The following is a 22,701-nucleotide window of genomic DNA, read 5'->3' on the forward strand; positions in this document are numbered from 1 at the left end:
TCAGCCAGTTTTTTTTTTTTTTTTTGCTTTTTTGGGTCACACCCAGCGATGCACAGGGGTTACTCCTGGCTCTGTACTCAGGAATCACTCCTGGCGGTGCTCAGGGGACTATATGGGATGCTGGGAATCGAACCTTGCACGGTCGGCCGCGTGCAAGGCAAACGCCCTACCCGCTGTGCTATTGCTCCAGCCCCCCCCCCCCCCAGCTCAGCCAGTTTTTAAGGGGATGTTCCATACCACACCCATCCCGCAGGGCTTCCTTCTGGCTCTGTGCTAAGAAATCGTTTGTGATGGTGCTCAGGGGACCATATGTGGTACTGGGGATTAGAACCGGGGTCTGCCTCTTGCAAGGCAAGTGCCTGACCTGCTGTACTTTCTTTCCAGCCCATTGCTTTTTTTTTTTTTTTCATATTCTTTTTGTTCTGGCAAACTTCTGCTTTCCATTCAGGACTTGGCTCGTGAGGTGTTTTATTTGCTTATTATTTATTTATTATTTTTGCTTTTTGGGTCACACCCAGCGATGCACAGGGGTTACTCCTGGCTCTGCACTAAGGAATTACCCCTGGCGATGCTCAGGGGACCATGTGGGATTCTGGGAATCAAACCCGGGTCGGCCGCATGCAAGGCAAATGCCCTACCCACTGTGCTATTGCTCCAGCCCCTTGCTTATTAATTTTTGGTTCTGGGGCCATTCTAGGCAGTGTTCAGGGAACACCCGTGGTCCTGGGGATTGAGCTAACTCAGCTGCATGCAGAGAAAGCGCCCTAACCCCTGTATTCTGCCCCAGTTGCTTTTCTTTCCTTATTCCCTCAGTTCTCCCAGCAAATTACTCTCCATTCAGGATTTGGCTCATGAGGGTCTTTCAGTTTGGGGCCCACACCCAGTGGTGCTCAGATGTTACTCCTGGCTCTGTACTTGGGAATCACTCCTTACAGTGCTTGAGGAACTATATGGGATGCCAGGGACTGAACCCCAGTCAGCCATGTGCACTTCAAACCTTCTCACCTCCTGTACTACCACTCCAGTCCTTGTGAGGTGGTTTTTTTTTTGTTTTTTTTTTTTTTTAATGAATTTTTGGTGCCATACCCAGCAGTGCTCAGGGTTCATTTATTTTATTTTATTTTTTGCTTTTTGGGTCACACTCAGCGATGCACAGGGGTTACTCTTGGCTTTACACTCAGGAACTACTGGTGGTGCTCAGGGATGCTGAGAATTGGGATATGGGATGCTGGGAATTGAACCCGGGTCGGCTGTGTGCAAGGCAAATGTCTTAGCCACTGTACTATTGCTCTAGCTCCTCAGGGTCCACTTTTGCCTCTCTGCTCAGAAATGACTCCTGGTAGTGCTCAAGGGACCAAGGGACCATAAGCGATTCCTGGGATTCAGTGAAGGTTGGCTATATGCAAGGCAAGTGCTTTATCCACTACACTCTCTCTCCAGCCCCTCCTACGGTATTTTTAGGCAGATTTCCTTAAAGCCAAGTTATATGTTCCTCCATTGTGAGTTGTCCTATAACCCCAGCACTTTGTCACAGTACCAAATGCTTTTATGTAATCACTGTTCTTGCTAGTATCCCCCTTTATACTGAGAAGAGGGAGCTGCAGTTGAAGATTTGAGAAGAATGCCTTCTGGACAGTGGGAATTGCTTTGGAAATAAGCAGGACATCTGGGTAGCAATGAGTGCCATTAGTTTGGAAAACAGTTCATAGATATATTTTGTTTTTTTTTTTAATTTTGTGTCATACCTGCAGTGTTCACCTATACCCAAGATGCTGGAGAATCTTAACAGGACATTGTGTTTATTTTTGGTTTTGGGGCCACACCCAGCAGTGCAAAGCACTTACTCCAGGCTCTGTGCCCAGGAATCATTCCTGAAGGGCTTGGGGGACCATATGGAATGTTGGAAATCAAACTTGTGTCAGCTGCAAACAAAGCAAATACCTGACCGGTTGTACTATCGCTCTGGCTACTGGCACGATAATGTGTTTAGATGCATAATTTTAACACATCATTGAGATTTTTTTGAGTATCCTGGGTTTGGGTGCTTATATATCTTTAGGTGAACTGAACAAGATTAAGGGTTTGGTTTACTTGGTAGCTTGAAAGGATTCATGGGAGAGAGGCATCAGAACACAGATAGGGAGGCAGAGACAGTAGAGTGGGTAAGGTGCTTTCGTTGCAAGCAGCTGACCCAGGTTCCATCCTCAGCATCATGTATAACCCCAAGTACCTTGGGTAAGCCCTGAGCACAGCCAGTTGTGGCCAAGACCACAAAAAAAGTAATACATGGGCACTGGTGGAGGGATGTGTTTGCGAACATTGTATGAGGGAAAAACAAGCTCGAAAATGTGTGAATCTGTATCTGTACCCTCATGGTGATTCACTAATTAAAAGAATAAAATAAAAAAAAAATAATACAATCTGGGACTGGAGAGACAGTACAGAGGATAGGGTGCTTGCCTTGCAGGCAACCAACCCAGGTTTAATCCCTATAACCCCATATAATCCTCTGAGCCCAACCAGGAATGATCTCCGAGTGTAGAACCAGGAGCAGGAGTCCTGACCACAGCCAGATGTAGCTTCCAAACCCAAACCAAAAAACCTGATGGAATACAGAATCTATTGCGGGGGTTTGGAGTCAAGCTAGAAAAAGGTCCAGGATAAGGGAGGGATGGTATGTAACAGGGAAGTGAAGGAACAAGTTTGGTAGAATGACAGGAGGTTGCAGACATAGAAGGGTTATCTGAATTTAAGGTTTTGGGGAATAGGTAGGTAATAAACATTATTTTGGGGAGAATGAGTTTTGGGTCACACCCTCTCTCTACACTTGAGGGGACCACATGTAGTTCTGTGGATCCACCTAGGTTTGGCTACATGCAGGACAAGTGCCCTGACCCCGTACTCTCATACCCTGATTTTTGTCTTGATGTTTTAGGTTTTTTATGCATTTTTAACTTCCCTTCTCTTTGTTACTGTTGTAGCCATGGGGATTGTACACACCCTTGGCCATGGTGCTCACCAAGGGCTGCATGCCAGGCTGCAGTGCACACACTTTGAGGTTGGCACTCCTTAGCTGCAGGGCTCACACTCTTAGCCGACACAAGGTGCGATTGTGGTGCTGTGCTCACACATGTTTGCTGAGGTTGCATTTCCTGGTCCAGGCTCCTTCACACCTTTTCACTGAAGTGCTCATTGGGAATCAAATGAGTACCACCCTTTCTGTGGTGCTTATACACATCTAGCTGCAGTGTGACCAGACCGTGCTTCTGTCACCACGGAACAGCAAGCTGCTGAGTTCAAATGGCAGTTTCCAGGATCTCTCAGCTCATGTGGGATGCTAGGGATTTGCACTTGTGACTATACGCTTACAAGGCAGGTGGCCCAAGCCCTGTGCTGTTCCTCTGGGACCCAAGAATCAAAGCATCTGATCTTCTTTTTCCCATCCCCTAAAACTAAGACACTTTAGCAACAAGTTATGCCATAGGCTATTGGTAAATTTCCATGTAATAGTCTGACTCTGTTTGCAAGTGGGTTCAAATCTTTTGGAAGCCAGGGCTACATGCTCAGTCTATCAAGATGAACAGCTGTCCAGGACACATCTGCTAAGGAGGCCCAGACAGGCCAGTCCATCTTCTGCCCCCACATTCTGGACTCTTCCCCACCCCCCAGCCCTCATAGGTAGCTTAGTGGCTTTGATTGATTCTCACCTGATAAACCAGTTTATTTGATGAACTGTATGAAGCTGTCTACCAGATACAAAGGCACTGCTATCAAGTACACTGAATGGATCAGGCGTAGTCTTCCTGTGAGAAGTTAGTGGCAAGGGAGACTTGTAAGTTACAGAAAAAAAAAAAAAGGCAGTACAATAGTAAAATAGTACATGCTCAGTCTGTCAAGACGAACGCCTCTCCAGGGCACACCTGCTAAGGAGGCCCAGCCAGGCCAGTCCATCTTCTGCTCCTACATTCTAGACCCTGCCCCCCAAGGTAGCTTAGTGGCTCTGAAAAGCAGTAAAATAGTACAAAAGCAATACACTTAGGTGGGGTACTATAAACAAGACCTAAGAGGACACACCCCGGATGGCGCCCCGCGCACTGCCAAGAGTGATTCCGGAGTGCAGAGCCAGGACTAACCTCTGGACTAGCCAGGACTATGCCGGATATAGCCAAAAAACTAAAATCTAAAAAAAAAAAGCCCATAGAAAAGATAACCACCAGTCTCCACGCCCTGTAAGTGCGGAATGACTGCCAGGCGGAAGGCTCGCTGGCCCGATGGCCCGAGCGAAGGCGTGATCCCGGCACTGACTCGGGGCTGGGCCGCCCCCAGCCCTCGAAGGCCTCTCACGTGCTTCTACCTGCGAGGCAGGGCAGCCGGAGCCCCTCGGAGCCGGCGCTCACCGCACAATCCTCGCGACTCGGGCATGCAGCCTGGTTTCGGACACGCGCCCGCGTTTTAAACAACGGCGAGGGGCTGGAGCGATAGCACAGAGGGTAGGGCGTTTGCCTCGCACGCGGCGGACCCGGGTTCGATTCCCAGCATCCCATATGGTCCCCTGAGCACTGCCAGGGGTAATTCCTGAGTGTAGAACCAGGAGTAGCCCGAGCATCGCCGGGTGTGACCCAAAAAGAAAACAAAAGAAAACGGGTGCGGGGCGTAGGCCCAGCGACACCCACCCCACCCGCGGCGGGGCTCCGTCTCAGTGGTCGGGGCCGAGTGCCCTCGGCCGAGACGGCGGGAGCTTCCGGGAAGCCGCTCGGTCTCCAGGGCAACCGCCGTCCGGAGAGGGCGTGTGCACACCACACCGCTGGCTGGGTATCCGGCTGCCTCGGCGCGAGACGTCGCCGCCCGCGGGCTCCAGGAAGAGAACTTTCCCCCGGCTGAGGGCCCCGCGGAGAGGGCGGAAAGAGGAAGAGTGACGTGTCGCGGGCTGCCCACCGGACCGCCGGAAGGACCCCCACCGCACCGGGAGCCGCTTAGGAGCACGCGGGGGGCTGTCCCGAGCGGGGCGGGGGCTTGTGCGCTGGCGAGCGCCTCCGGAAGCCCGTCCCCGAGCCGAGCGCGGCGCCCCGAGAGGCATGCCGGCGGCCGCGCCGATCAGGCACAACGGCGGGCAGCCCTCGCGGAGCTCGGCACTCGGGTCCTCGCCGGGCCGCCGCCAGCGCGCCGCTCTGGGGCTGGAGCCCAGCTGGAGCCCAAGGGCAGCTACGGGGCCGCAGAGGCCGCGGGCGCCGCCTCGGCCAGCCCCTCCCGCGCGGTGAGGACCCCCCCGGGCCGCGGCAGAGGGGAGCCCGAGGTGTGAAGCCGCGTGGCGTCGCCATGGAAACGGTCCGGGGCGCGCGTGCTCTGCCCCCGGCAGGAGGGCTGCAGAGTTGGGAGTCCTGGTGGAGGGATCACGGAGAGCAGAGGCAGAACCCAGTGTTTGGGGGTGGAAACACGGGGTACGAGTGCCGGAGGGTGACCTAGGGGAGGGAATGGGACTAAGGACCCGGAGTTGAGACCTGGGCTTCCATAACCGTAGGACTCCCCCAAAACAGGTTCCGCCGCCTTAAGGATGACCGCCCTCCGGCACCCTCCAAGTTGGAGCTGCCAGTGGTGGCCAGTCCTGGTGCTGCTGCTGGGCACCAGTTCCTGGTCCGGGGTGGAAGGCACCACACACTACAAGATCGGCGATCCCGTCATTCTCTATGTCAACAAGGTGGGACCCTACCATAACCCTCAGGAGACTTACCACTACTACCAGCTCCCAGTATGCTGCCCTGAGAAGATCCGGCACAAAAGCCTGAGCCTGGGCGAAGTGCTGGACGGGGACCGCATGGCCGAATCTCTGTACGAGATCCGCTTTCGGGAGAACGTGGAGAAAAGGGTCCTGTGCCACATGCAGCTCACCTCTGCACAGGTCAGTGGCCACGCTGCTGGAGTCCCGCCCACCCTGCGCTTTGCACAGCACCTTTGCCGACGTCATCCCACTGGATCCGACCCAGAGGGCAGGCAGGGCAGGTGGTGCTGTTGGTGTTTGCAGACTCCGTGGACACTGAATTGCAGAGCTGAGAGGAGAGCCGAGGGCTTCAGACTCCAAGCACCTCCAGTGGGAGCCTGGTCCCAAGGCCCATGCTCGTGCTTGCCTTCTACACGTGATTCCCTTTCCTACCTGCATCTCTTTCTTGGATCCTGCCACACCATCAGACCTTCCACGCTGGGCTTTTGTTCTTTAGCAAATTCCTGTTAGGGCACTTTTCCTCTGTCTGTTACATCCTTTCTTCCTAAGCTTCTTTTCCTCTCGATTTCCCAGGCCTTAACCTTGTCAGGTCCCTCCTCTTTTATTATTGCCGCTTGGGTTATGAAATCCAGGGCTTCACACATGTAAGGCTCTGCAGTTAACCCACATCCCTGGTCATGCTTATTTGGAAGAATCTCAGTGTTAGTGGTTTTCAAAATGGGACAATTTTTGTCTGGGGGAGGGGGATATTTGGCTATGTCTGGAGATGTTTGAATTCTCATTGTGGTGGTGGTCTTGGAGGGGGGCACTAGTTACATCTAAAAGGAAGAAGTTGTCTGGTATTAAAATAGATATCATGGGGCTGGAGAGATAGCACAGCGGGTAGGGCGTTTGCCTTGCATGCAGCCGACCTGGGTTCGATTCCCAACATCCCATATGGTCCCCCAAGCACCCCCAGGAATAATTCCTGAGTGCATGAGCCAGGAGTAACCCCTGTGTATCGCCAGGTGTGACCCAAAAAGAAAAAAGAATAGACAGCAGCTCCCAGTGGAGTGATAGTATAGTAGGTAAGAGGTAGTATAGTGGGTAAGACACTTCACTTGCACCTGGCCGACCCCCAGCACTGCATTTAGTTCCCCGAATACTACCAGGAATGACCTCTAAGCACAGAGAAAAAAAAAAAATTGCTGCCCCAATAGAGAATTGTCCAGCCCAAGGGCAGGGACTGACTGAGTCAACAGCAGAACATAAATATGCCTGTCATGGTTGAGGCCCTGCCTTCATCCTGACACCATTAAAAGAAATAGCCAGGGTTCCGGGGAGAGAGATTCCATCTGGTCAAGCACTTGCTTGCACACAACTCACGTGGTTTTGATCACGGCACCCCATTTGGTCCTCCAAGCCTGCCAGAAGTGATCCCTGGGTACAGAACCAGGAGTAAGTCCTGAGCATCTCCATTTGGCTCCAAAATCAATATACAGATAGACATATGGCTCCAAAAATATCAGTGTTGCTGAGCATGAAAAATCCTTCTCTAAACCTGTGCTCAGGGAGGCCTGGTTTGACCTCCAACTTCTTCTCTGTAGGTGGAGCAGCTGCGCCAGGCCATCGAGGAACTGTACTACTTTGAATTTGTAGTGGATGACTTGCCCATTCGGGGCTTTGTGGGCTACATGGAAGAGAGTGGCTTCTTGCCTCACAGCCACAAGATAGGACTCTGGACCCATTTGGACTTCCACCTTGAGTTCCATGGAGACCGGATCATCTTCGCCAATGTCTCCGTGAGGGACGTCAAGCCCCACAGTTTAGATGGGTTACGACCTGATGAGTTCCTAGGCCTCACCCACACCTACAGTGTGCGCTGGTCAGAGACTTCAGCAGAACGCCGGAGTGACAGGCGCCGGGGGGATGATGGCGGCTTCTTTCCCCACACGCTGGAAATCCACTGGTTGTCCATCATCAATTCTATGGTGCTTGTGTTTTTACTGGTGGGCTTTGTGGCCGTCATTCTCATGCGCGTACTTCGGAATGACCTAGCTCGGTACAACTTGGATGAGGAGACCACTTCTGGAGGTGCGGGTGATGACTTTGACCAAGGGGACAATGGCTGGAAAATCATCCACACAGACGTCTTCCGCTTCCCTCCATACCGTGGGCTGCTCTGTGCTGTGCTTGGTGTGGGCGCCCAGTTCCTGGCCCTTGGCACTGGTGAGGTGATAAAAATCAATCAAGGATTTCTCCTAAAGGGTAGAGCTAAGTAGGTGATTTGGTCAAGAACGGCCTGCGGATCTTCTGTTCTGTTGGCAGTGAGGGACAGACCTAGGGGGTGGCTTAGCAAGGACGTGTAATATTCTGTTGTGGGCTTTTGGGGGAGGATTGGGGGATGTGGTTTGGGTCAAGGCCCTAGGTCTGGGAGAAAGGGGGTGGATTTCTGTAAAACTGCCACAAGAGGGAAAGGTAAAACCTAACACAGGCTTTCCACTCCCACCCCGCAGGCATTATTGTCATGGCGCTGCTGGGCATGTTCAATGTGCACCGCCATGGGGCCATTAACTCAGCAGCCATCTTGTTGTACGCCCTCACCTGCTGCATCTCGGGCTACGTGTCCAGCCACTTCTACCGGCAGATTGGAGGCGAGCGCTGGGTGTGGAACATCATTCTCACCACTAGTCTCTTCTCTGGTGAGGACTGCCCTTTCCTTGTTGGGTGAGCCTGGTAGGATGGCTTGGAAACTTGGACCCTGTCATGGAAACCTGGGACAAAGTCAGAGGCTTCAGGAAAGGAAAGTAGGTCCAAGGAGCAATTGGAAAGCCCGTCAGAAGAGAGGAAAGCATTTCTTTGGCCTAGTTCAGAATTGTCAGTCAGGGCTGGAGAGAGAGCACAGTGGATAAGGTACTTGGAAGTGCTGACCTTACATGTGGCTGAGCCAGATTCCATCCCCAGCACCCCATATGGTCCCCCAGGAGCGATCCCTGAGTACCACCGGGTGTGGCCCCAAAACAGAAATTGTTAAGCCTGAGGTCAGAGCATCCCATCGACCCTAGTTCAAAATTCTGGCACCAAATATGGTCCTTTGAGTGCCATCTGATGTAGCCCCTGAACACATTGCTGGGGATAAGCCCAGTCACTACTGGTTATGGTCCAAAACAAACAAAAATTGTTAAGCACTGAGGCTAGGGATATAGCTCAAAGTGGTAGAACACTTGTCTTACATGTGAGGCCCTGGGTTTGATTACTGGTACTAGCCTCCCCTCAAAAAATTGTTAGGCCTTAACAGATTCTAGGCAGGGTCAGGGATATAGCTCATGTAGCAGAATATATGTATAGCATGTGCAAGTCCCTGAGTTTGATCCCTGGCACCATATGGTTCCCTGAACACTGCCACATATGAATCCTTTTATTAAAAAATAAACCAATTAAAGGGGCCAGAGAGATACTATAATATACTATAGTGGCTAAGGTGCTTGCTTTGCATGTGGCTGACCTGGTTCTGATCTCCAGTAACACATAGGATTCTCTCAGCACTGCCAGGAGTGATCCCTGAGCACAGGCAGGTATGGTCCAAAAATCAAAATAATAATAATTCAGCTGGAAAGGCAGTTCAGCTTAGCCAGACAGAACTCAAACTAAGTGCGAGCTTCACAGATGGAAGCGCAGGTTCTGTCCCCAGCACAATATGGTTGCTCCGAACCCCCCCCCCACACACACACACATACACATCCCCCCCATCACTGCTAGGTGCTACCCAAAGCACGGATCTAGAAGTAAACTCATCACCACCAGGTTTATGGCCCAGAAACCAAAATAAACCCAAGTCCTACGCAGTATAATAGGCACTCAGCATTTCCATTTCATCGTCACAAGAGGGCCGGAGAGACTGGGCAGACTGAGCACATGCTTTGCCTTCTGGCACCTTGGGCTTGATCCCTGGCACCATATTCCCCAAGCACTGCTGGAAGTGACCCTTGAGCACTGCTGTATGTGGCCCCTACATCCCCCTCAGAATGAAAAGTAATCCTCACAATAACTGCATGAAATAATAGCCTCATTTTATAGATGAGGAAGTTGGACTTCAGGCAGGCTAATGTCCCAAGACAACACTCCTAAACACTAGTAAATCAGGTTTCAGATTCAGACCTCTGACTCTACAACATGCTTTTTTTGTTTGTTTGTTTTACATGTATCCTATTCTCAACCATTACAATGTACAATGAAACACTCTTGAAATCTCTCTGACCCACTGAAATTACTTTTTTATATATCTAAAGGAAATTCCATTTTTTTCAGAATTGCCTCACTCTACCTTATCTAAAGTGGTAATCATTTTAGCAGGGGCTGGAGCAAAAAAAAGGTACAGTGCACACAGTGGAACTGGGTTCAATCTCCAGCACCCTGTATGGGCCCTGAGTCCTGCCAGGAGGATCCCAAAGCACTACCAGGTGTGGCCCAAAAGAAAAAAAAAAAAAGGCAATAGTTTGTGTATTGTGGTACTGGGGTTTGAACCCAGGGCCTCATCCTATGCAAAGGAAGCACTCTCGCACTAAGCTTCAACCCTGGTAAGAAGCAGTAGTTTCTGAGTCTTGCATGTTCTTAATCCCATGTTTAATTGTTTAATTTCTATCCTATCACATCTTCCAGCATCTGATTTTAATGCCTCCAGGTACCCTGTTAGCCCTCAAGTCCCTTTGATTACTCATTCAGCAGGTTCAAAGCAGGACTTACTAAAGACAGGCCAGAATCCAGAGGAGTATCCATGCAGGACAGGGCTGAGCGGCAGGGGGATGGTGGCACTCTGGCATCGTTGTCTAACAGCGGCCCTGATCCTGATGAGGGAGAGGAAGCAGGATGTGAACGGTGGAGTCCATCTGGGAACGGGGTGCTTCGCCCTCCCTCTGAGGTCCAGCCTGAGTGGGTGAGCCCAGGATGGAGCCCCCAGTGCTGATGTTCCTGTCCTCCCTCCCTCTGGCCCGTCCCTACAGTGCCTTTCTTCCTTACGTGGAGTGTGGTGAACTCGGTGCACTGGGCCAACGGTTCAACACAAGCTCTGCCAGCCACCACAATCCTGCTGCTTCTGACGGTCTGGCTGCTGGTGGGCTTTCCCCTCACTGTCATTGGAGGCATCTTCGGCAAGAACAACGCTAACCCTTTCGATGCACCTTGTCGCACCAAGAACATTGCCCGGGAAATCCCACCCCAGCCCTGGTACAAGTCAACACTCATCCACATGACTGTTGGTGGCTTCCTGCCTTTCAGGTATCCTCCCTTTATGCGGTGACCCTCCCCCATGCTGATCCCGCTCTCTCCATTCACCCTGTGCCCCTACTAAATCCCTGGTTCACTGCACCATGAAGACCATTAAGACTGAAAATATGGGGCTGGAGTGATGGCACAGCGGGTAGGGCGTTTGCCTTGCATGCGGCTAATCTAGGTTCAATTCCCAGCATCCCATATGGTCCCCTGAGCACCACCAGGGGTAATTCCTGAGTGTAGAGCCAGGAGTGACCCCTGTGCATCGCCAGGTGTGACCCAAAAAGAAAAAAAGAAAAAAAGACTGAATATATGGGGCCAGTGTGGTAGTCCATCAGGTAGGGTGCTTGCCTTGCCCATATGGTCTCCCAAGCCCACCAGGAGTTATCCCTGAATGCAGAGTCAAAATTCAGCCCTGAGCACTGCTGGATCCCCTTGCCCGCCGCCCCCCCCAAAAAAAAAAAGACAGTATGAGGGTATCTCATTTGTAAAGCTCTCCTGTGTGGAGAAGGATTCTTTTCACCACCTTCTCTATCTGATTATTCAGTTCAGGAGGCCCACGTACCCATAGCTTCACTTTCTGGGGTTCCAGTTATGTGTCTAAACAATGAAGTATAGGTGCTGGAGCAACAGTAGAGTTGGGTAGAGCACTTGCCTTGCACTTGGCTGAACTGGGTTCAATCCCCAGCACCACATATAGCTCCTCTAAGTCCTGCCAGAAGTGATCCTGAGTGCAGAGCCCGGAGTAAGCTGTGAGCACACCATTGGCTGTGGTCTTCAAAAACAACAACTACAAAATAATAAACATTTCAGGGGCTGAAGTGGTAGCATAGCGGGTAGGGTGGTTGCCCTGCACGCGGCCTACCCGGGTTCTGTTCCCAGCATCCCATATGGTCCCCTAAGCACCACCAGGAGTAATTCCTGAGTGCAGAGCCAGGAGTAACCCATGTGCATCGCCAGGTGTGACCCAAAAAGCAAAAAAAGTAATAATAATAATAATAATAATAATAATAAACATTTCATTGTAGTCCAGAAATATTCTGAACAATAAGACACTTGAGAGACAGGGAGAGTACATTCACTTGATACAGGATTGTAATTCCTTTTTTAGTAGTTTTTTAAAGATATGGTCTGGGCTACACCTGGTGATACTCGGGATTACTCATACTCCGCACTCAGGAATTATTCCTGGCAGTTCTTGGGAGACCTATGGGATGTTAGGGATTGAACCTGGGTCAACTGCTTACAGGGCATATACCCTTCCTGCTGTACTATCATTCGGCCCCCCCCTTTTTTTTTGGCGTTTTGGGTCACACCTGGTGATGCACAGGGGTTACTCCTGGCTTTGCACTCAGGAATTACTCCTGGCAGTACTTGGGGGACCATATGGGATGATGGGAATTGAACCCAGGGCCAGCCATGTGCAAGGCAAACACCCTACCCTCTGTGCTATCTCCCCAGCCCCACCTATTTTTTAAAGTAATTTTTGATCGTTTATTTTACCTAATTTATAAATTAAACTCTTTAAAAATTATGTCTAGAGGAAAAAGTACTGTAACAGCTTTATAACAAAATACATAGATATACATAAATACGTATAAGTTACATAAGGAAGTAAAACATATAAGTAGGTATGTCTAGAGGAAAAACCATAATATATACAAATTTTGGCACTATCCTGTTTCCGATGCCCACGAGGGTCTTAAAACGTGTCAACCCAGGGGTCAGGGGAACTACTGTACTACTCAGTACCCGGCAGCAGCTAACATAGCACAAGAAAAGCAGGTCAGACGCTTCTTCACAGGCCGCACGGGAGATATAGCCCTGCAGGGAGAGCAGCCGGGGATTTCCAGGGGCAGGGAGCGGCGTGGGAGGGGAGGGTGGCGGGGCGCCGCGGGTAACGCCCTGCCTGTGCCCCGCAGTGCCATCTCGGTGGAGCTCTACTACATCTTCGCCACGGTGTGGGGCCGGGAGCAGTACACGCTGTACGGCATCCTCTTCTTCGTCTTCGCCATCCTGCTGAGCGTGGGCGCCTGCATCTCCATCGCGCTCACCTACTTCCAGCTGTCGGGCGAGGACTACCGCTGGTGGTGGCGCTCGGTGCTGAGCGTGGGCTCCACGGGCCTCTTCATCTTCCTCTACTCGCTCTTCTACTACGCGCGGCGCTCCAACATGTCCGGGGCCGTGCAGACGGTGGAGTTCTTCGGCTACTCGCTGCTCACCGCCTACGTCTTCTTCCTCATGCTGGGCACCATCTCCTTCTTCTCCTCCCTCAAGTTCATCCGCTACATCTACGTGAACCTCAAGATGGACTGAGATCCGGGGTGGGCAGCGCCCGTCTTCCCCCGCCCACCCCGCCGACCGCTCCGCCAGCTCGCCCGCCTGAGCCACCGAACTGGGGTTGGCGCCGTGGCCCGCCTTCCCTTCTGCCCTCCTCCGGGCCTCCCTGTCCCCGGGAGCGGGCCTGGACGCGATCCATCTCTGACATAAGGAGTGTCTAGCGGAACTCTCTAAGTTGCCTTTAGGGTTTTCAGTTTTTTTTTTTTTTTTTGGTCCCAGATGCTTCTTTTTACAATGATCAAAATAAAATTTATTAAGAAAAAAAAAAGGGATCCTGTAAATTGGGAAGGTTTTGGTATGGGAACAAGAGTCCGGAGCCCGACAGGACGGGGGCGGGGCAAGGCCAGGTGGTGGGCCGCTGGGATCTGCGAGGCCCGAGTGCGGCGGCCGGGGGAACCTCTGTCACCGGAGTCCGGTTTCCGCGGCGCGGCCGGCGCCAGCCCAGCGGAAGTGGCGGAAGCCAAGCGCTCAGAGGGACGCTATTGAATCACCATGGCGACCGAGGGCCGCGGGGCCACGCCCTTTCCGCCGGAAGTTGGTTCCGGAGCCTCCACGTGCGGTCCCTCCCCCGCCCCGCCGGCCCGGTAGCGGCAGCTCCAGCGCTGCCATGGAGCCCGCCGGCCTGGAGCGGATCCTCCGGGAGCTACTGCAGCCGGACACCGGGCGCATCCGCCGGGTACGGGACGAGCGGGGGCCGGGCCGGGCGGGCCGCGAGGGGCCTGATAAGAGCCGTTTCTGACGCTTAGCCGACCCCCCCGACCCCCTTCCAGGCCACCGAGCAGCTCCAGACCGCTCTTCGGGACCCAGCCGCCCTGTCCGCGCTCAGCGACCTGCTGGTCTCGGCGACCGACCCGCAGGTGACTTCTCACGCCCGATTCCCGTCTGGCCGCCGCTTGGGTCAAGCCCCAGCTCCGGGCCCCTCTGCTCGCGCCCCCCCTGCCCGCCCCGATCCGCCACTCACTGCTTTCCCCCTTGCAGATCCGCCAGTTCGCCGCCTTGCTGACCCGCAGACGCGTGAGCACCCGCTGGCGACGCCTGTCACCGCAGCATCGGGACAGGTGGGCTGGGCCAGGGGCGGGCGGGGCTCGGCGGGGGGGGGGGGGGAGGGGGGGAGGGGCGGCCGAGCCCCAAATCCGTCACCTGTATTCCAGCCTCAAGTCCCTGGTCCTGATGGCCCTCCAGAAAGAGACCGAGTAAGTGGCCGCGCGACGCCTCCTCGCCCCAGAGCCTCTCTGGGCTCCCTGCTTCTCTCCCAGCCGCCGCCTGCGCCTTGCCCTTGCCCTGCCAGGGCTTGAGTGCTGCTGGAGGAAGGCAGAAGCTGGGAGTCCCGTCTGCATCGAGACTCCGAGTGGTGGGGCGCCAGGGCTATAATGAGCTGAGCCCAGAGTCCGAGGAGTCCAGCTGAAATGAAGTGGGATTGCGGGCGGCAGAGACAGTCCTGGGGATAAGGCCCCTGCCTTGCATGTGTGGAGTCTCTTGGATCTCAGGCACCATGTATGGTTCCCTGGGCAGGACTGATCCCTGAGTAGAGCCAGCAGTGTGCCCCAAGCGCTGCCCCCCGCCCCAGTAGTGGGAGTGTCGCCAAGCCCACCTGATCAGACCCCCCAGCTCCCAGGCTGGCAGTCATTAACTCCTATCCCAGCTGGGCCAAGCCGCTCTCCATCCTGCTGTTCCTCTCCAACACCCCTAAGGGAGGGGATTGGAAGGTGACCGTGGGATGGGGGGGGCATCTTCCCTCTTGACAGGCACTCTGTGAGCCTTAGTCTGGCCCAGCTGTCAGCCACCATCTTTCGGAAGGAAGGCCTGGAGGCCTGGCCGCAGCTCATGCAGCTCCTTCAGCGCAGCACCCACAGCGCCCACACAATGGAGCGGGAGGTAGGACGACTCCCCGCCGGGCTGTCGGGGGGGGCGGGGTGGCCCAGGGGCGAGAGATCGATCGGCTCACATTTCTTCATCTTGTCCCACGCTCCCCTCACAGGTGGGGCTTTTGCTGCTTAGCGTTCTGGTGCACTCCCGGCCCGAGGCTTTCCAACCCCACCATAAGGAGCTGCTACGGCTTCTAAACGAGACCCTCGGAGAGGTGGGCTGTCCGGGGATCCTCTTCTACTCCCTGCGCACTCTGACCGCCATTGCCCCTTACCTCGGCGCCAATGATGTGGTGAGATATGGGCCCGCCCTCCCCCAGCTGCCTGTCCTCGTGTTTGGCCTTGTCAGTGACAGAGCTGAGCTGCCCTTGGCGCCTCTACCTCCTGTCCTTCCTCCGGCGAGAGGGGAAAACTGGGGGTGACAGTTGCACCTGGGCTCCTCCTGTGTCCAGGCCCTGAGGAAGCAGCCAGCTTCTAGGGCCTGAGATGAGGCTGCGTCGTGCTTTCTGTGATCCAGCCCACCCTGTGTCCTCCAGCCTCTCGCGCGGACACTGGTGCCCAAGCTCATCACGGCTGTGCAGGCTTTGATCCCTGTAGACGAGGTGAGGACTGGGGGCCAGGGTGTCCCACCTGGTGTGCTGACGAAGAGTGCCGTAACCCAACTGCTTCTCTGTGTGACAGGCGAAAGCCTGTGAGGCCTTGGAAGCCCTGGATGAACTGCTGGAGTCGGAGGTGCCCATCATCACCTCCCACCTCTCAGAGGTGCTCACTTTCTGCCTGGAGGTGAGCCTGGGCCTGGGCCTGGGCTTGCCCAGTCCCTGCAGCTTTGGGCAAAGGGGAGTGGGGAGCAGGTTTCCCTTGCCTGTCTGATGCTCAGGAGTCTCTCTGGGCAGGTGGCGAAAAATGTGGCCCTGGGTGATGCCATACGTGTGCGAATTCTCTGCTGCCTCGCTTTTTTGGTGAAAGTCAAGAGCAAGGTGAGTGCTCTCTACTCCACGTTGCTTCTTCCATCCTTCAGTCCTGGGATTTTCAGTCCATCCTGTTGCCCAACAATGAAAGACTGGGAATCTCCTGAAATACCCATTGTGGGGCAGGAGTGATAGCACAACGGGTAGGGCATTTGCCTTGCACACGGCCGACCCGGGTTCGATTCCCAGGCATCCCATATAGTCCCCCGAGCACTGCCAGGAGTAATTCCGGACGGCATGAGCTACTACACCCTGTACCTCACCGGGTGACCCAAAAAGAGAAAGAAAAATGTTTATTGTGGTCTGCATGGTTGAGGGTGGTTGAGGGTGAGGATGTGTGTGTGTGCGTGCGCTAGAAAATGTGTGTTTGTGTGTGTGATAGAAATTGCATGCTAGAAATTGAACCCAGGCTGGGATCACAAATGGTGGTGCCTAGGGGCCACTCCCAGTTCTCCTTCGGGGCTGCCCCTGGTGGTGCTTGGGGGAGCCATGCAGTATGTGAGTTGAGCCCAAGCCTCTCACGTACAAAGCGTGGACACCCTTTTAAGCTGTCTCTCCAGTCCATGGCTGAATTTTCTTTTTTTAGCAGGTGTTGGGTGGGGTGGTGGTGCTTCCAAGTGGCAGTCAGGGAGCCCAGCTGGGTGATTTCACTAACCAGGCCCAAGGATGCAATGCTGTGAGGGTCCTATTGTGCCGAGGATTCCCCCAGGCCACCCCAGCAGTGCTGGGGACCTCCAGGGCTGTGCCCAACAGTGCTTAGGGCACCGTGTGATGTGGATATGCTCTACCATACTTGGCCCGCCAAGGCTGGGTTGGTTTGTTTTGTTTGGGGTGGCTGCTCTTTAGGCTTAATCCTGGCTCTACACTCAGGGATCACTCCTGGCAGACTTGGGGGACCATATGGGATTCCAGGGAGTGAACCACATCAGTTACATGCAAGGCAAACGCACTACCCACTTTGCTCTAACCCTCAAGACTGAATTTTTTTTCTTTTTTGATTTTGGGTCACACTGGCGATGCACAGGGGTTACTCCTGGCTCTGCACTCAGGAATTATTCCTGGCGGTGCTCGGGGGACCATATGGGATGTTGGGAATCGAACCCTGGTTGACTGCGTACAAGGCAAACACCCTACTTGCTGTGCTATTGTTCAGCCCCCAAGACTGAATTTTTAGTGAATCCATCTGGGATCCTCATGGACACCTCTGCCCTCCCTTTAGGCCTTACTGAAGAACCGTCTCTTGCCACCCTTGCTACACACCCTCTTCCCCATTATGGCTGCTGAGCCCCCCCCGGGCCAGCTTGATCCTGAGGACCACGAATCAGAGGAGGAGGAGCCGGAGATTGGAGTGCTAGGGGAGACGCCCAAGCACTTTGCTGTGCAGGTGGCCTGTGGCATGGGTGAGGGTGCTAGAGGGGCGGTGGCTGGGGACAGAGTTGGAGTCCAGCAGAGTCTCCCTGTGTGGATTTCAGGTTGTGGATATGATGGCACTACACTTACCCCCTGAGAAGCTCTGTCCCCTGCTGGTGAGTGACTGTCCTTCCTCTTCCTGCCCCAGGGTGTTTGAGAAGGGTGTTTGGGCCTGGTGGGTGTAGAGGCCGCTGGCCACGGACCGGTTCGGACTCCCGCAAGGGCTTCAGGGGATGCCCCATGCTCCCTTAGATGCCCATGCTGGAAGAAGCCTTACAGAGCGCAAACCCATACCAACGCAAGGCTGGCCTCCTGGTGCTGGCTGTGCTGTCCGACGGAGCCGGCGACCACATCAGGCAGAGGTGTGTGATCCCCGCCGTGGAGTGTGGTCAGCACAGGCTGAGGGGCTTGTGGGTCACAGCACGTGGGCTGTGCTTCCTCACATTAGGGTTGACCCCCACTCGGGACTTTCTTATGGGAGTCCAGGAGAGATGGCTCAGGGGCCCGGAGTTGTGCGTGAGAGAGGCCCGGATTTGATCCCCTGCGCCATGTGGTAGTCTTAAGAACTGCTGGGTGTGGCCCCCAAACCAAGACCTCTGAAAAAGTCTCTTCTGATTGGTGAAGTCACCCAGCAGGTGCCCAGCAGAGGGTGGGCAGAGAGGAAGTTTGGTGATCCCAGAGAACATCTCTGCGCAGAACTCATGTGTCCTGCCTGCACCCAGTCCATGTCCCTTGTCCTGCCCCATTCAGACTGCTGCCCTCAGTGCTGCAGATCGTGTGCAAGGGCCTGGATGACCCGTCACAGGTGGTGCGCAATGCCGCGCTGTTCACCCTGGGCCAGTTCTCAGAGAACCTGCAGGTGAGCTGACTGGACCCTGACCCACCCCCCTTTCCGACTCCCCTGCCTACCCAGACCCGCTGCTGTTCGCCTCTTCAGGCATCCGAGGAGTCGCGCTGACTCAGGACCTCCTTCCTCCTTCCCCAGCCCCATATCAGCAGCTACTCGGGAGAGGTGATGCCCCTGCTCCTTGCATACCTGAAAGCCGTGCCTTCGGGGCACACAAACCACCTTTCCAAGGCCTGCTATGCCCTGGAGAATTTCGTGGAGAACCTGGGTAGGGACTGGGGCAGGGCTGCTAGGGGAGGGCGGGCACAGGCTCCAAGTGGCACAGGCTGTGCCACTCGCTGAGCCCTTCCCTGTGGGAAGAAGGAAGGTGTGATGGTGCAAGGTGTGATGGGCTTGCACGGTGGGAGATCCTGGGACAAGTTGATGGAGGAACGAACCCCCTTACGTGCAGGGTCGAAAGTGGAACCTTACCTGCCGGAGCTGATGCAATGCATGCTGCAACCACTGCAGACCCCTTGCAGCCTCCGGGCCAAGGAGCTGGCTGTGAGCGCTCTGGGGGCCATTGGTGAGGAGAGAGGGAGGCAACAGCGGGGGCACGCGGGGGTTTTCCCAGAGAGCTCATGTGGAATACACAACCCGACCCAGCTCTGACCGTGCCTGCGCCCCACAGCCACGGCGGCCCAGACCTCCCTGCTGCCCTACTTCCCCACCATCATGCAGCACCTGCGCGAGTTCCTGGTCCCGGGACACGAGGAACTACAGCCCGTGCAGATCCAGAGCCTGGGTGAGCGGGGCGTGTGCCAAGGGGGCTCCTGCAGGACCTGGCTGGCGGCTGACTTGCAGTTCCAGCAGGCAGGGGATTAGTGGGCGAGGGCAGTGCTCTGAGCTCCCAGCCGCTACCTTGGCTTCCCCAGCCCCCACCCTCACCCCCCCCCCCCCCCCCGAGTCCGGCCCATTGTTGTCTTCTGTGCTGATAAGCCCTCACCTCCACAGAGACCCTGGGGCTGCTGGTGCGAGCCGTTGGGGAGTCCATGCGGCCTCTGGCTGATGAATGCTGCCAGCTGGGCCTGAGCCTCTGCAGCCACGTGGACGACCCCGACCTGCGCCGCTGCACGTGAGTGAGCATTCACCTCGCCCTCCAGCCCTTCCGCAGGTCCCTGGGCTGGGACTGGACAGCTCCCCATCTACCATCACTAGGTACAGCCTGTTTGCAGCCTTGTCCGGGCTGATGGGTGAGAGCCTGGCACCCTACCTGCCACAGATCACCACGCTCATGCTGATGTCGCTGCGGTCCACAGAGGGCATTGTGGTGAGCAGAGAGAGTGGGAGGCTGGGGGGTGCGGCCCTCATGGACACGGGGGTCCTTCTCCAGCCACAGTCAGGCCACAGCCCTCCGTGCCTCTGCCCAGGCCCAGCACGACAGTGCTAGCTCCTTCTTGCTGTTTGATGACGACGACACGAGTGACGAGGAGGAGGAGGAGCTCATGGAGGAGGACGAGCCAGAGGAGGACGACTCTGAGATCTCCGGGTACGCAGAGTGCCGCACCTCGGGCGGGGGGTCTGGGGCTTGAGGCTGCTTCCCCAGCCCTAGCGGCACTCTCCCACCCCCCCTCAGGTACAGCGTGGAGAACTCCTTCTTCGATGAGAAGGAGGAGACCTGTGTGGCACTAGGGGAGATCTCAGTGAACAGCAGGTGAGCCGCGGCCCTGCCCTGGCCGGGCACCCCACCACGAGCCCCTTGTCATGGCCGTGTGTCGTTCACAGCGTGGCCTTCCTGCCCTACATGGAGAAGGTCTTCGAGGAGGTGTTCAGACTGCTGGAGGTGAGCAGGCGGAGCACAGGAGGTGTGGGGGGCACCCGGGGCACACCCTACACGCAGCCGCACCTCTGCCCCCCTCCCCCTCCACAGTGCCCTCACGTGGACGTGCGCAAGGCAGCTCATGAGGCCCTGGGGCAGTTCTGCTGCTCGCTGCACAAGGCCTGCCAGAGCTGCCCCTCGGAGCCCAACAAGACCGGTGAGGAAGGGAGCCCGCGGGCCCGGCGGCGGGGCCGGCATGGGCATGTGCGGGGCTGGGCGGGGGCCTGGTGCTGGTTTCAGCCCTGCATGCCACAGCGCTGCAGGCCGCCCTGGCCCGCGTGCTGCCCTCCTACATCCAGGCCGTGCGTGGGGAGCGGGAGCGCTCAGTGGTGATGGCGGTGCTGGAGGCCCTGACAGGGGTGCTGCGGGTCTGCGGGGTCCTGGCGCTGCAGCCCCCTGGGCGCCTTGTGGAGGTCTGCAATGTGCTCAAGGCCGTGCTGCAGCACAAGGTAAGCCGAGCCGGCAGCTGCGGGCCTCGCGCCCCCTCCCCCGGGCCAGGCCCAGACTGAGCTTCCCTCTCCTGCAGACGGCCTGCCAGGATGCGGAGGAGGAGGAGGAGGAGGAGGAGGAGCAGGTGAGTACTTCAGGGTCTCCTGGGCATAAAGGGAAGTCGGGCTGCGGGGACGGGGCAAGAGCTGAGAGAGGCCGCCCTTCTTCTGCTGGGGCAGTGGCGGTTCTAAGAAGACTCCCTGGAGGTGGGGATTCGTAGGTGAGAGCTGGGTGGCACTGAGCCCTGCTCAGAGGACCTGGTCCTTGTCTGCTGAGGGCGGGCCCTGGGTCAAGCATGCTGGGTCAAGCAGCCCCTGACGGGCCCTATAGGCCGAATATGACGCCATGTTGCTGGAACACGCCGGGGAGGCCCTCCCTGCCCTGGCATCCGCAGTCGGGGGAGACGTCTTCGCCCCCTTCTTTGCTGGCTTCTTGCCGCTGCTGCTTGGCAAGACGGTGAGTGATCTTCATCTGCTCACCTGCCCAATGTCCCGTCTGCTCTGGCTTCCACCCTGGCGCCCGACAACATCCATCCTTCTCCCACCAGAAACAGGGCTGCACCGTGGCCGAGAAGTCCTTTGCGGTGGGGACGCTGGCCGAGTCCGTCCAGGGCCTGGGCACCGCCTCGGCCCAGTTTGTGTCCAAATTGCTCCCCGTGCTGCTGAGCGCGTCTCGGGAGGCTGACCCTGAGGTGCGCAGCAATGCCATCTTCGGGCTAGGCGTGCTGGCTGAGCACGGAGGCCGGCCAGCCCAGGAGTATCCTTTGCACGTGCGGGGGGAGCCAGGCAGGTGGGCACCAGGGTGTGGTGGGCTGGGGCAGGGGAGAGGCCGCCCGTGTGGGCTCGCTCGTTCTTTGACTGTCGACCAGACACTTCCCCAAGCTGCTGGGGCTCCTGCTGCCCCTCCTGGCAAGGGAGCGCCATGACCGCGTCCGCGACAACATCTGTGGGGCCCTGGCACGCCTGATGATGGCCAATCCCACCAGGAAACCTGAGCCCCAGGTGAGGGTGGGGGTGGGCACGCTGGACGCAGCGGGCGGGAGCAGGCAGTGGCCTGAGACTCCCCGTGCTGTGTCCAGGTGCTGACAGCCCTGCTGCACGCACTGCCCCTGAAGGAGGACCTAGAGGAGTGGGTCACCATGGGCCATCTCTTCAGCTTCCTCTACCAGAACAGCCCTGACCAGGTGAGCTGGCCGGACCCAGCCGTCCCCACATTTGAGCAGGGCTGCGGCCGCAGTCCCGCCACCTTCCCAGCCCAGGCCGCTGCCTGCACCTTTGCACTGGTGCACTGGGGCTCCCATCTGGGCTGCTGCACTGCAGACTGCAGCGTCTGTGGTTGTTGGCGATCCCTCACTCGTTCTGTCATCCCCTCGTGTCCCTTGGCCCATGGCCCTCCTCAGGCTCAGCCCTCCCTGACGGGCTGCCGCCTCTCCTGGCCACTGTTGTCCTGCAGGTGGTGGACGTGGCTCCGGAGCTGCTGCGCATCTGCAGTCTCATTCTGCCCAACGATAAGATCCCAGGAGGTGAGGGCAGCGCCACAGGGGGCCCGTGGGCAGGCGCGGGCGAGGCCCGTATTCCTCACCTCTGCCCTGCTTCGCTCTGCCTAGACACCACCTCTTCCATGCGGCTGCTCCTGACGTTCTTGGCCAAACAGCACACCGACAACTTCCACTCAGCGCTGGGCTCACTTCCCAGTGACAAGGCCCGAGAGCTCCAGGCCGCCCTGGGCCTAACCTAGACTGCACCACAGCGGGGCCAGAGAAGAGCCCGCCGGGACCCCAGACGCCTCTCTGGCCAGTTCCAGCTCATGCCTTACCAAAGATTCTGGGCCTCACCCCACTCGCTGCCTTATGGGGGTGTCCCCAGGGTTCTCTCTGTACTGCTGTGGGACAATGCAGGTGGACATCATACTGTAATAAAGGCAGTTGGTTTTCTGCTTGACGGGGAGACACTCAGAAACGA

The 22,701-nt window shown here is 56.2% G+C and overlaps 2 protein-coding genes across 4 annotated transcripts; both read left to right on the top strand.

Annotated features, from left to right (window-relative positions):
• The first annotated feature begins 5,045 nt into the window (after nucleotides 1–5,045).
• TM9SF1 (transmembrane 9 superfamily member 1) lies at nucleotides 5,046–13,504 on the top strand. 3 transcript variants are annotated; one of them, XM_055132847.1, is made up of 6 exons: nucleotides 5,046–5,293; nucleotides 5,535–5,896; nucleotides 7,303–7,924; nucleotides 8,212–8,397; nucleotides 10,696–10,969; nucleotides 12,886–13,504. In XM_055132847.1, exons 2-6 carry the CDS (start codon nucleotides 5,552–5,554, stop codon nucleotides 13,277–13,279), a joined length of 1,821 nt encoding a protein of 606 aa, XP_054988822.1. In that variant the 5' UTR covers nucleotides 5,046–5,293; nucleotides 5,535–5,551; the 3' UTR covers nucleotides 13,280–13,504. The 3 variants fall into 3 exon arrangements, with proteins under 3 accessions (XP_054988822.1, XP_004609500.1, XP_054988823.1); XM_004609443.2 differs by having other exon boundaries at nucleotides 5,122–5,254; nucleotides 12,886–13,503; XM_055132848.1 differs by lacking the exon at nucleotides 5,046–5,293 and adding an exon at nucleotides 5,335–5,438.
• A 281-nt stretch (nucleotides 13,505–13,785) lies between these two features.
• Nucleotides 13,786–22,700, top strand: IPO4 (importin 4). Its single transcript, XM_004609446.2, has 30 exons — nucleotides 13,786–13,979; nucleotides 14,074–14,160; nucleotides 14,282–14,361; nucleotides 14,455–14,496; nucleotides 15,049–15,178; nucleotides 15,282–15,461; nucleotides 15,705–15,770; nucleotides 15,850–15,951; nucleotides 16,062–16,145; nucleotides 17,356–17,520; nucleotides 17,609–17,662; nucleotides 17,799–17,908; nucleotides 18,297–18,405; nucleotides 18,532–18,661; nucleotides 18,845–18,958; nucleotides 19,064–19,177; nucleotides 19,387–19,507; nucleotides 19,591–19,702; nucleotides 19,803–19,921; nucleotides 20,009–20,086; nucleotides 20,158–20,215; nucleotides 20,303–20,408; nucleotides 20,507–20,700; nucleotides 20,778–20,825; nucleotides 21,071–21,196; nucleotides 21,288–21,496; nucleotides 21,609–21,741; nucleotides 21,819–21,923; nucleotides 22,193–22,262; nucleotides 22,347–22,700. Exons 1-30 carry the CDS (start codon nucleotides 13,911–13,913, stop codon nucleotides 22,475–22,477), a joined length of 3,246 nt encoding a protein of 1,081 aa, XP_004609503.2. The 5' UTR covers nucleotides 13,786–13,910; the 3' UTR covers nucleotides 22,478–22,700.
• Nucleotide 22,701: the final 1 nt, after the last annotated feature.

Source organism: Sorex araneus, chromosome 3 (genome assembly GCF_027595985.1).
Source record: "Sorex araneus isolate mSorAra2 chromosome 3, mSorAra2.pri, whole genome shotgun sequence".
Lineage (NCBI taxonomy): Eukaryota > Metazoa > Chordata > Mammalia > Eulipotyphla > Soricidae > Sorex > Sorex araneus.